Source organism: Protomyctophum parallelum (genome assembly GCF_964188405.1).
Source record: "Protomyctophum parallelum genome assembly, chromosome: 18".
Lineage (NCBI taxonomy): Eukaryota > Metazoa > Chordata > Actinopteri > Myctophiformes > Myctophidae > Protomyctophum > Protomyctophum parallelum.
This window is the reverse complement of record NC_139716.1, coordinates 32,831,023-32,844,462: the sequence shown is the minus strand read 5'-3', so window position 1 is coordinate 32,844,462 and position 13,440 is coordinate 32,831,023. Positions and strand designations below refer to the sequence as shown.

Below are 13,440 nucleotides of genomic sequence, written 5' to 3'. Positions count from 1 at the left end.
TGTGTCGTCTTGTGTGTTCCTTCTGCCTTTTGGAGGACCCAGAAGATCCAGCTGTTGTTAATTATTTGATTACAACAGCCTCACCATAATGTGACAGATGTGTGAAACATTTGCCGGAGTCTGGATAGTGTATAGAAACACCATAACTGCTTCTTATAATAGGACTTCAGATTTAAGCCTAAATAAACTTGAGTTCTGCATGGGTGTTAGACGCCATGAAAATAAGACGATTATGTGGGAGGCGTTGTGGGCTTGTAGATAAGCACGACACGAGCGTGCAACTAAAGCGCCCTGCAGAGTCGTAATCGATGCAAGAAGACACACGCAACGGAGGGTGAGAGAAATTTCTCCCCTTGAGTCACGTCAATTACGTGATCCATCTCGATCCGTCCGGTCGGGATCGGATCTCAACCCCACGCAAGCAATTGCTTGCGTTGTGTCGAGGACAGCAAAAGACCCCTGGGCAGCAGAGAGCAGCAGGCCACTCGACCCCTGCTCGACCCCTGGCCAGTGGCCACGTTATGTCCAGTGGGCCGCCCAATGAATGGGCTGCCGCCATTGCTTTAATATACAGTGCCTTCGGAAAGTATTCACACCCCTTCACTTTTACCACATTGTTTTGTTACAGCCTCATTTCAAAATTGATTAAATTCGTTTTTTTCCTCATCAATCTACACACAATATCCCATAATGATGAAGTGAAAAAAGTTTTCAAATATTGTTAATTTATTAAAAATAAGAAACTGGAAAAACACATGTACATAAGTATTCACACTCTTGACTTAGTACTAAGTTGAGGCACCTTTGGCAGCAATTACATACGTTTTGGGAATGATCCTACAAGCTTGGCACACTTGAATTTGGGGTATTTTCCCCCTTCTTCTCTGCAGATCCTCTCAAGCTCTGTCAGGTTAGACGGGGAGCGTCGCTGCACAGCTATTTTCAGGTCCTTTCAGAGATGCTCAATGGGGTTCAAGTCTGGGCTCTGGCTAGGCCACTCAAGGACTTTCACAGAGTTGTCCTAAAACCAATCCTTCGTTATCTTAGCTGTGTGCTTGGGGTCGTTGTCCTGTTGGAAGGTGAATCGTTGACCAAGTCGGAGGTCCTGAGCGCTCTGGAGCAGGTTTTCATCCAAGATGTCTCTGTACACTGCTCCATTTATCTTTCCCTTTATCCTGACAAGTGTGCCAAGGTTGTAGGATCATTCCCAAAAAGTATTAAGGCTGTAATTGCTGCCAAAGGTGCCTCAACTTAGTACTAAGTCAAGAGTGTGAATACTTATGTACATGTGTTTTTCCAGTTTCTTATTTTTAATAAATTAACAAAATATTTGAAAACACTTTTTTCACTTCATCATTATGGGATATTGTGTGTAGATTGATGTGGAAAAAAACGAATTTAATCCATTTTGAAATGAGGCTGTAATAAAACAAAATGTGGTAAAAGTGAAGGGGTGTGAATACTTTCCGAAGGCACTGTATGTTTTTGGTCCAAATATGTCAGGGATGATTCTTTTTTACCTAGTCCAGCCCTGGTGTTGACAAGAACTCAGCAGAATTACAGGAGAGAACAGCTTGTGTACAAGCTGTGTATAATTTATTGTCTCCTAAATCCTATGCTTCCAATTGGTGACAATTTTGCCGCGACATACAAACTGTGTTTTCCGTTGCAGATTATCATCCACTAGTAATGGCTTCCTTTGACAATGAAATGGTAGACTGCATAGTTTCATCTGCCCCGTGTGAACGCAACATATTTACAGTATATGTAACCTAAAGAGTACATGAAAGCCATTAGAATAAAAATCATATGTGTGTCACTCCAGTTTGTTATACAATCTAATCTGTCATAGCTGCCATCTAGTGGACGAATACTTGATTGCACATTAGACCCACAATAAATACTCACCACAGCGACGCAACTCTACAATAGCAACGGAGCGACTCTGTATGGAAATGGATGCGTGATTTGTGAGCGTTTGACTCACCCTGACGTAAGGCTCACACGGACTCTGTCCAGGCCTTTAGTCTGGCAGGCATTAGCTGAACTACTCTGAATGGCTAGGGGTATTTCTGCAAGACGTTGATGACGGCAGGAATCAGAAACAAACAAGGTGATGAGTGTTGTGCATCTCTTTCGCTGAGCGAGTGTGGTCTCAAAGCTACGGTCTATAGTATTGCCGTGTCCGTGCATTCATTGAACAACGCATGTGTGCCAAGATTTCCCTCAGCTCCGACAAAGACAAAACCCCAGATAAATCATTGGTGGTTAGGGAAAAATAAGTCGAGCCAAACATCTTGGTGTAATTATGGATTCAGATCTTAACCTTTTATGCATAGCCACATCAAGGCAATAACAAAACAACAAGCCTATTACCGTCTTAGAAATAGAGTGAGAATTACACGATTCATGTTCAAACAAGACGTAGAAAAACCATGTCCAATGTTTTTATCCGCAGCAGGTTAGACTATAGATGTTATGGTTGCCTCTCAGATCTCAAGTCAAAATACATCTGACAGCGAGATTTGTAACAACTAACAAAGCTGAACAACACATCACACTCATTCTCAGGTCTCTCTGCACTGAGTCATCTAATGGTTTGCGGCTCTTATCACTCAAACGATTTAGAGCCAAAATACGGAGCCAATACACAACCGACTTGCTTCCATGACCCCTCCAGACATCTCCGGTCTTCTGGGACCGCTCCGCTAGCTTTTCCCAGCGTAACAACAACAACATGGCAAGGCAAGGATAATTTTGTTGCAGCAAACCTTCTCTAGAGAATCTTTATTAATGCCACACACACACTAGTTGCGCAACAAACATACACACACAAGCTGCCTTCCAGTCCCCAAAACTTTGTTTTTCACTCCACTTTGTTTATTAATTTGTCATCTTATTTAATGACACACTGACCTTTATTCATTTCACTTGGCAAAGTTGGCAAGTAGGTCAAATTGAGCTGCACAAGTAATGACTCGATCTTGCTGTCCAAGGTTGTGAGTTTGAGCCCTGTGACGCAGCATAAACATGCTATACTCTGGCTTTGTGCCGTTTGACCTCGATTTCAAATCAAAAATAATTTTGTGCGGCAGACTGGAAAAACAGAAGGTCCTCACGGCCAGTCCATGTGTAGGGTTGGGATCGGGAACCGGATCCAAATCCCTACAGATGCAGCTAAACTCTTCATGCATGCTATGATTTGTTTCGCACATAACATACCGTTTCACAACCTGGTCACAGACAAATCAGACAACTTTGAAACCCATAGAATCACTTTACAAACGGACATTAAAAATACTTGACCAAAAGCCCAACCGTTACCACCATTGCCACAAAGTTCAAAAGTATAGCTTATTTAATTTTGACAGCTTTAAACATTTTGCAGATGCTCGTCTCATTTTTAAAATCTTAAATGGACTTGCACCTCCACCACTGAAACAATTCATAGGTCGAAGGGACAGTGGTGCCAGAACAACTACCAGAGGGGACTGTGACCAACCAGATGTAGGGTGTTTGGTAAAACAGTCTTTTCTGTTAGAGCCTCCCATCCCTACAGAAGTAAGAGAGACCTCCAACTATTTGACCTTCAAATTCCACCTGAAGAGGTGGCCAACAACAAATCAAATCTGTAATCATTACTAATTATCAGCTCTATTTTATCACTGGTGTCATTTCTCACTTCACTCTGTGGTTGTTCTGTCCCCTCTCCAATGTTTATATTTATCCTGTATTGTATTGTATGTGTTTTTGTTGGATGCACACGCAGACTCCGACATACCAAAGGTCCGACATGCGGAAACAACAGTCTCCCGTGCTTAACTGCTTATGCGGTTATGGTTTGAGGAAGTTCTAATGACAGTCAGACCAATAGTATGTCGGAACTGAAGCCTGTACCTCTTTTTTGTATGGATAGTTTTATCATCATTTTAAGAGGCTGCTCAGGGACAACAGATGTGTTGATTAATTAAGCATTGTCCCTGTCAAATAAATAAATCAATCCAACATTGCCCAACCGGGAATGGGTTTCATCACATTAACAGAGCTTGGTCAGAGCTGGTATGTGGACTTCACGTCTGTGAGTGTACAAATGGTACCAAATGGAACTGTAAGGGACCATATTCTGACCCGTAGTCACCACCACTTGTTTCAGGACAAGTCAACGTTAGACGCAGAATAAAGAGCTGGAATAAAAGCTAGCAGTAGGAACAACTGACCTAATGCTTGTGATGAAGATGGTGAGCTGTATTGTTGGACTGACAACAGACAGCCGAACTGTCTCACAAATGTATCTTTGATGCATTGCACACCCCATGTTGATCCGAGTTTAAATTAATTAAAGTGTCATCTCATAAGCAGAGTCGAGTTTCGTTTGGATAAGTGGGATAATATGTCCCTCGTCTTGTCCTGGCTGAACTCGCAATTATCTGTCTACTCTGTGTAATGCAGTACTTACACTCAGCCCTTCAGACCAGAACACACAGACCGTCACAACATGACAGCGAGTTTATCTCACAGGACATCGACGAGAGGACATTGTCACACGCCAGGGGGGGGGGGGGGCGATCTGTCCACTGGTGCCCCGGTGGTAAATGGTGCATTTATATAGCCATTTTATCCAAAGCACGTTTCATAGATTGCCATCTGTGTATGAATGGGTGAGGAAACCATGCGTCTTGCTCAAGGACACACAAACTCTGGGGAGCCTGGGATCGAACCGGGAACCTCACGGTTTCCCCATCCTGACGTTCTACTGGCCACTCTAGCCCTGAGCCACTGACGCCCCGGGGGAAATCACAGAGTAGCACATAGCACGTCAATTAGGCTACAGCATTTGCCTCAGCTAACCCCGGTTCAAATCCAACAGCACTTTAATGTATTCAAATAATTGAATCATGTGGCACGTTTTGAGCTTGAGTTTTTTTTTAATTTGAATTCAGATTTTGTTTTTGGACAGTTTCCAGCTGACAGACAAAATATTTGGCAGTAAACAAAATCAGCACATCATTTCTGTAATTCTGTTGCAAAGAAATATGTTGCCTGAGGAACTGCACTACATATTATACCTGCATGTTACAATAAGAAGTCTTTTGTACCAAAATAAATAGAATTATGTACAATTTTCACTTTTTGCAAGCCAGGACCAGACTTCCAATCCATTTCTAAAGAATACACAGTCACATACAGGCAGCTATTCTCTTCTTGGCATGATTTTAAGTCCTCCTACAGAGCCTGAAGAGAAGAAAGTCCTTGCCTGAAACATTGCTTATAAATGCCGAGCCAGTGCATCAGACAGTGTGCGGCCTTCCTTATTGAGAAGTAGGAGAAAGAGAAAAAGGAGGGGGCCTAGCAGAGATTAAAATAGGGTGCATTTTGCATCCCATAACGCAGTTTATAGTTAAGGGACGCAATACAACAATGACCTCTGCATCCACAGGATGCACTACTGTACTGTTTTTTATTCTAGTTTATTTTGCTAGCTTTAGTTATAATAATCATGTCTTCTTCTGTTTTCTACATGAATATAACCACATTATATAAATAAAAATGAAATGGCAGTTAAATGCTGCAATTTGTAAAAATGGCTAAATATGACTCCTAATGTCGTTGAAGTGGGACTCATAAAATGTCCCTGGGACTCATCTAAAAGACCATCCCTGCATCCCAGGACTCATTACATTGAAAACCTATTTGCATCATTGGCCTAGGATAGGCCCCTGGGCGACTCTGGTCAACTAAATAACACACCAATGGTTGCCCGACTGACCGTGGCAACTACATACAACTTTCAAGCAGGTGGGGTTTGCCTTCGGGTTGCCAAAAACTAAATTTGGCCGATCTACAAGCTCTCAACCTCACGTGTCAATCAACAGTGCATAGCAAGCTTGTAGATCTGTAACACTGACGGCGACCGTTGTTTGATGAAGTATAAATAATGCTTAATAATGGCCCGGGCCGGCCTAGCGGTCCAGGCACCTAGGCTGTTATCCAGCCTGACGGTGTGTCGTGGGTTCGACTCCAGATCCCGACGACCTTTGCTGCGTGTCACTCCCTCCATTTCCATTCAACTTACTAGTATAAACTATCAAGTAAAGGCCCACAAAAAAATAACAACAATAACAACGCTTAATAATGTGATGTGGTGTATGTCTGAAGACTCTAAACACCTTAGTATTCAGCATAAATAATGCCATCAATGAGGCACTGTATCCACAAACTACTTATTGGGAGAGGTTAAAATTAAATACTAGCATTCACATCTGTGTGTCACGACTTGATTGTTTATCACTGTGACTGGAACAGGCCGAGTAAGGAAACGTTCTAAGCATGCAAGTAAGTGTTCAAATGAACGTTAATTCATTTCAAATTCGACGTATCATTTTCTAATGGACGGTTTCTTTTTGGGCAAGCGGCCATGGCCTGTGGGCAAGTAACCTGTACTTGCCTGACGGGCAAGTGCCTCTTAAACCTTAGTGTCAACCCCTGTTTAAATATAGGGTTTAAGTGATTAAATTATGTGCGTCTACTACTCCACCAACGCACCTGTCTGTCACAAAGAGTTTCACTCAAGTGTGTCAGACCTTTGAAACTCCCTATACTGTAAACTGTTGGCTCCTTCTACGAGGTCAGAATGTTAACAGCTCCATAGCAGAACATGCAATCAGCCAAAAAACACAACATTGTATCAGACAAGGCAAAACATTTGACCGAAACTCTCTACAATTTGATTGCATCAAGCCTTTCTTCATGGAAGTAGTGGAGACGGTGTGGTAGTGGCACAATCTCCATTCTACGTATCACTGATATCATCTGTCTCATTTATGTCATAAATGCCTGTAGCAGATCTACAAGTGGGTAAAGATTTTACCCACGTAATATCTAGTTCTCTACAAAGAAAAATTAAGCTTTTACACGTTCAAGAGTTAAATGAACAGTCTGAATTGTATTGTGTCATGGATTAGTGCAGTGGTTCTCAAACTGTGGGTGACGGTCGGGACCCCCAGTGGGACCCCCAAATGTTTTCCGGAGGGTCCCCAGATGATTTTATTAATGAATGCGTTCTCTCACTCAACAGTAAACGGTATTTACCAGTATACAGGGCATTCTTAAAGTGCCAATTGTAAGGAATTGTATGACTTTTAAACACAGTGAAAAGGAAAAACCATAAATAAGTCCATTACTGCGTCAAAAGTAAATCAACAAACTATACTATACTAAAATTGTCAACAGTTTGAGAACCACTGGATGGATTGTGTGCTCATGGGACATCCCACCTCCTCCTCCGGTGTCCTCCTGGCCCACTGCGGTGAGGCCCAGGTCGCCCTGCCAGCGGGTCTGGGCCAGGCTGCCACCGCCATCTCTCATGGTCCACGGGCACCCCACGACCTGCGCCAGCTCGTCGCCTGACAAACAACAAGAAACCATTAATAATTATGGCCTGGAATGCACCTGGGTCACCTTAGCTTTTAACCACTTTAACCATCATTTTAAACTTTAGCTATTGAAAAATATCAGATATACAAGCTCATAGCGTGGCACTGAGTGCCGCACTATGAGCTTGTAGATCTGCTATTTTTGGAGAAAATAAATCGTGAAAATGTGAGCAAATCTTCCTTCACAGCAAACATTTTCTAACTCAAATCTTTGTTTCTGTGGGTCCCTGGAACAAAACAATACATATCATCCTGGGGTCCTAGACATGAAAGTTTGAGCACCACTGATACAGAAACATGTTTTTCAGAAAACTGTTAGGATTTAGAAGACATTGTAGAATCATGTCACCAGGTCTCTGAGTGTTAATTTCATGCAAAGTAGGGCTGTAACTTGACGGTTAATTGTCATACAAATAGTTGCGATTAACAGTTTAATTGTGTTTTGGGCATTTGGAACATATGAATGGTGTTTGGTTTTTAGGCTTCATAATGACAAATTACACCGGGCAGACAAAATAAACCTTAAATATAAGAAAATAACAGAAATAGCTGGTATACAATTATGGTCTACAATGCGCATCATGAGTTATTTCTGCAGTCTCTTTTTTAAGTATGATTTTTTTTTTTCACAAAATAAATTATCAGATATGACAAAATAATTGAAATTACATATCGCAAATAATTGTGATTATTTAGACGGTTATGACAGGACCTAGTGTATACAAAAATACAACCAAATGGACCTGTCCTGAAAGCCTACGAGGCCCCATTTGTACACATTCTGAGTTAAACAAACAGCTTCGCTCCCCATGATGTAATGCGATATCCTTCGGCATCAACAGTAGCAGGATTGTAACTATACGATTATTTACATTACAATTTTGATCTGCTTTTTAGATAAGACAAATAGATTTTAACCATTTGTGACATTTTTCAAAGCTTTTCACCTGCCAGTATAATGACCCAAAAACGGGGACATTTTATTTGATTATAATTGCCAAATATTATTTTATAATAACCTTAAATCGATTAGTTCAATTGACTTGACTGTTGCACCTCTATTGCAACTGGGTCATTTTATTTTGCAGACTCTCTTACCCAGAGTGTGAGGTTATTATAGCAAATAAAGAGCATGAACTGCAGCATTTTTGCATGGATCTACATAAATGTGATACAGTGATCCCTGCCCTGGGTCATGAAGTCAGTCAAGGTTTGACTTTCCACATCAGCATTGTTAATATAATAACCGGAAAGCAGTGAAAGACACCGTCTCCAGAACTACACTTGTATTACCTGAGGCATATGCAGGATCATTAGACAGTAGAGTAGACACTGCACAGCCAGTGTCATAACCACCAAATACCAGTTTAATAATAAATCATCAACTGACTTTGACACTTATCAACTAGGGGTGAAATTGTCAAATAACCAAGAGACAGAACACGTATATCAAACTATTTTTACAACAATAAAATAACTGTGGTTATTATTACTACTATAAAGCACACGATAGCCATTAAAAGGCAGTGCACTACAAAAGCAACAGGGGCCCGATGAACGGATTAGAAGTTCTGAACCACTAAAAGGTTCCAAAAACCAAATATATATAGAGATTTTCCACCTTCCATCCTGTTGCCATGTGCAGCTGCACTGTTTTTCTGGTATTTCTTTTGCTTTAGCATCATGCTAGCTAGGTAACAAGGCTTGGTGTATCCACTGGGGAGGGAGAGTATCTTGCAGATAATTACAACTAAGGTGATTCTGCAGCAAATTAACTGAACTCAATGAATGCAGCCGCAGTGCCTTTCTGATTTTATTTTATTTTATTCTTTTTGCTTTGGCATCATGCTAGCTATAGGTGGGTATAGGAGGTTTAGTGTATTTACTGGGAGGGGAGAGTACATCATCTTGCAGAGATTCCCAGGAACTAAGATCAGGATAATTCTGCAGCAAATACAGAAACTAATACCTAAACTGAACTCAATTTAAGCTGCTGCACTGTCTTTGTTATTTATTTTTTGCTTTAGCAACATGCTAGGTATGGTTTTGGTGAATTTTACTGGGAGGGGACTGTCTACATCTTGCAGAGAATCCCAGCAGGAACTAAAAACTAGAATGATTCTGCAGCAAATACACCTAAACTGAGCTCAATTAATGTATGGCGCTCTGCTTAATTAATGCCTGATCGATGTATTGATCAGATCGATGTATTGATCCGATCGCATTGACCCTCCCAACCCAATAGTCCATCCATGATGGAGATGATGAGAGGAATGATGTGTGCATGCAGACAGAGATGGTGGTGCCTCCTCTCCTGAGAGGCTAAAAGCTAAAAGCACCCCTCCAATTCAACAGCGTGCACATAATTACTGTTATCAAGACCTCATATACGCGTAAACAATGCCAATAAGTCATAGATTAACGCGTTTATTGATACAAAAAAGAAATAAATCCACGCCACAAATTATAGATAGCAGCCAGTGCTTGCTTGTGTGGCTACTAGCTTGTGTGCTAGCCTAGTTAGCTTAGTTTTTCAGGCTAACTAGCTTTAATACGGACTGTGGGGGGCTAGGCTAACAAACACAGCTAACGCAAGCGAAAACGCAGGACAACAAAAACAAAACCGCCCCGAACTCACCGTTAACCTGCAGTTTTGTACGAATGAGTGTCCAACGAGGCCAGGCAGAAAGGCGGTTAGTTGTTTATTGTTGTTCGGATGCTAACGGTGCTAATGCTAACCGCTCATTGAATGGAGAGTCAGGTGTAACCTCTCTCTCTTTTATCTCTAGTTTCCGGTCTCTTCCGGTCTCAGAGTCTACGATAATAACGTTTACAGATCAATTAAAGTTGACTAATAACCATCTCATATATCCGTCGGGTCGTGTGGTTTGGGTTTAATTCCAGACAGGAGGGTTGTTTTTTTTGGAGGGGTAATATTGTGTGATAAGAGACGGCGCTGTGCCGCCGGACAGAGCAGAGGGATCCGTTCCGAATCCGTTGCGTTGCTACGTTTTTTCCTTTCCCCCCCCCTCCTCCCTCTTTCCTCCTTTTTTTACACTCATCATCATAACCTGGGAGGCTGGGACCACAACCGGTGTATTTTTTAGAGAGAAACAAGCAACCAAGTCTATGAAAACGGATATCTGGGCTGGGCACCTCGATGTAAAATTTGCTTTTTTGTCCAAAATATTATTATTAATAATAATATTAATAATAATAATAATAATAATAATCGTGACATCTCGTGTATTGCTGCGACGGTAGGTAGGTCACAGTTTATTTATTTTTTATAATGTTTTATTGGGTTTTTTCCATTTATAACATATACATATTACACAAAAACAAAACAAAACAGACCAAAAAAAAAAAAAAACATCAACACCATCCAAGACAAAACTAACAATAACACATACTTTCACAGTTTACTATGAAAACCTGCTTTTCTCGTCAGTCGTGTCACAACTCCATATATGGTCACGCCTCGTGACATCACAACCTTGTGGCACGTCACGCCACCATATATGGCCAAATACTTGAAGATCACAACACTGACCTCAGAAAAGCTGATTTGAAATTTGGATAAAATAGGCAATTTTACATCGAGGTGCCCAGATGTCCATGGTGCCCACCTAGATCCTGTTTAATAGTGTAATTATGGATCACAGCTCCAGGCAAACCCTGCCCCCGCTGCGAGTAAAGGCTCATACATAGTCTGGATTTTCGGTGGTGGGGTGACCGCCGAACTAACACATGACGTCACGAGCCTCGGTGAAGAGCAAACCACCGCCACCGCTCCAGCCCTTCTCTCTGTTTTTACTCATAACCGCTCAACATTATTTCAGCTCCGGTGGTCAGCTCACCACCGGAGCGGTGGTCACCTCACCACCGAAAATCCAGACTATGAATAGGCCTTCAGAATGTGCTCAGACACAGCCAGCCAGCCAGGCACACACAAAGCTACTTAAAGCTACTTTAAGTGGTTGCACCACTTAAAAAAGGCAGGGTACAACACTTTTTGTTTAGTTTTTCTTCCTATTAATTATTTGATCGGTCAAATATCGGACAACATATATACTGTTTGAAATGTAGGCTACCAATTCCACAAACTGTGAATACAAATTTCAATCAATTTCATGGGTGCCAAGCGGGATGAAATGTAAAAGCATGCTTGAACATGTTTGTATATTTTCATATAAACTTTGTTTTAACTTTGTATCCTCTCCAGGGAGACCAAAATGGACAAAGCCCATATGAGCTGCCAGCACTGCAGTACTCCTCACAACCAGCAGATGTCACACCTGACACACTGTAAACTTGGAAGCTCCTGCAGATGTGGATAAGGTTCAAGGTTGTACTTTGTTACATCTTGTGTAGTTGTGTACAGGTACATTAGAGTAAAATTATTTTAGTTTGGCTTCTTACAGACAATGCAGCACATAGATAGCATAAAATTCAAACAACAAAACACAACAAGCACAGCAAACAAAGGGATAGAATAATGAGTGCAAGAAAGAGCATCCAAAGAGTAAAAATCACACCTGTGTGAAGTGAGTGGTGCAACTCCGTGTGGGTGTCCCCAGGGGTCCCCGAAAATTCCAGACCCACAGGAACGAGCCCAGGGTGGCGGCCCTGTTCCGGCCGAAACGGGGGTCAAGATACCTCTGATTACTTGAGCTAACTTGAGCTAGCATTGTAGCAAACAGTGTTTGATGTTGACCATATAGGGTAGGCTGTGACAGGATATATGCAGATCAACAAAAGGTTATGGAGAATATATTGTAAATGACATATGTTGAATGTAGTGGCTAATCAACACCAACAATAAAACTTTAAAAGCCACTAAATGCACCGGGCAGCGAATCTTACGCAGTTGCAGGAATAAGACCAATGTGCAGTCAGGGGCAGCCACATTTGATGTTGTTTTTTTGCTCATCCAGACAGACATAGTGTAGGATACAAAGATGTCAAAGTGTCTCCCTAGCTGCTGCTTGTAAAAAACTGTGTGCCTTCCCAGTGCTCTCTGACTCCCTGAGTGCTCTCTTAATTAAATAGACTCAGCTGTGAACTGCCCATCACCGTCAAAATAAAAGCTTTAGCTGCAACAGAAATAATGGCTGTAAACAAACCAATTAAGCAAAGCAAATTAAACTAAAAATAAGAAATGCATTACATATATAACAGAAATACTGAAATAGCAAATCACTGAATATAGCTCCCACATTGAATATGATGCAGCATGAAATGAGGACTATTACAGAAAATAATGAATATGAAATATAATTGAACAACTCTGGTGTTGTGATTGTGGACTTCGTTGACATTAAAAGGACACTTTTGCAAAAAAAAAAAGAAAGTTAAAGGACCACTTCGCCACTCTTCAACCTATCTTCATATAGGTCCTCACTAATAATCATGATAAAATGGCACAATTCTTTTCCTACTCAATCTGTGTCTCATAGGACGGCTGTGGGCAGTTCAGAAACCCGTCCACCTGACCAGTGACATCATCGATGGGGAATCCAAGCTAATAGAAACTGCAGGCTTTCTAGTTCTGAAAAGTTTCAATGCAAAATGGAAGCCATCATTCTCACGATAATACAAATCTAAACATGTTTGTAAAAATAACTCTGCCTAACAATGTCACTGGTGGACAGGTTGCTGAACAGCAAAATTGTGCCATTTTATCATGATTATTAGTGAGGACCTATTATATGAAGATAAGTTGAAAAGTGGTCCTTTAATGACGTTTAGAAGTTTTAGAACACTTTCTTGGGGTCTTTGTTGTATGTGGTTTTAGATATTTTGGATTTTAGCAGTGTCCATGATGTCACAGGCACTGGTCTCACTTCCTTCCTGGACTACATGTAGTCTCGGTAAGGTTCTATGGGCACACCTGATTCCATGCGCGGACAGAAGAAGCTGTCTATCAGACTTATCAGTGTCATTTCCGGGTTTTTAGGCCAGATTCCTGGAAAAGCTATCCAATCAGGAAGTAGACTTCTAGGAA

General features: G+C 41.3%; 1 protein-coding gene across 1 annotated transcript in view; it reads right to left on the bottom strand.

Moving 5' to 3' along the window:
- Window positions 1-10,397, bottom strand: part of LOC310875272 (uncharacterized protein) — a 29,971-nt gene extending 19,574 nt beyond the window's left edge. The window contains exons 1-2 of the mRNA XM_083788454.1: window positions 10,072-10,397; window positions 7,275-7,403 (exon numbers count right to left, since the gene is read on the bottom strand). Coding sequence (XP_083644580.1) covers window positions 7,275-7,365 — 91 coding nt within the window. The 5' untranslated portion in view covers window positions 7,366-7,403; window positions 10,072-10,397. The remainder of the gene's footprint in view (window positions 1-7,274; window positions 7,404-10,071) is intronic.
- Window positions 10,398-13,440: the final 3,043 nt, after the last annotated feature.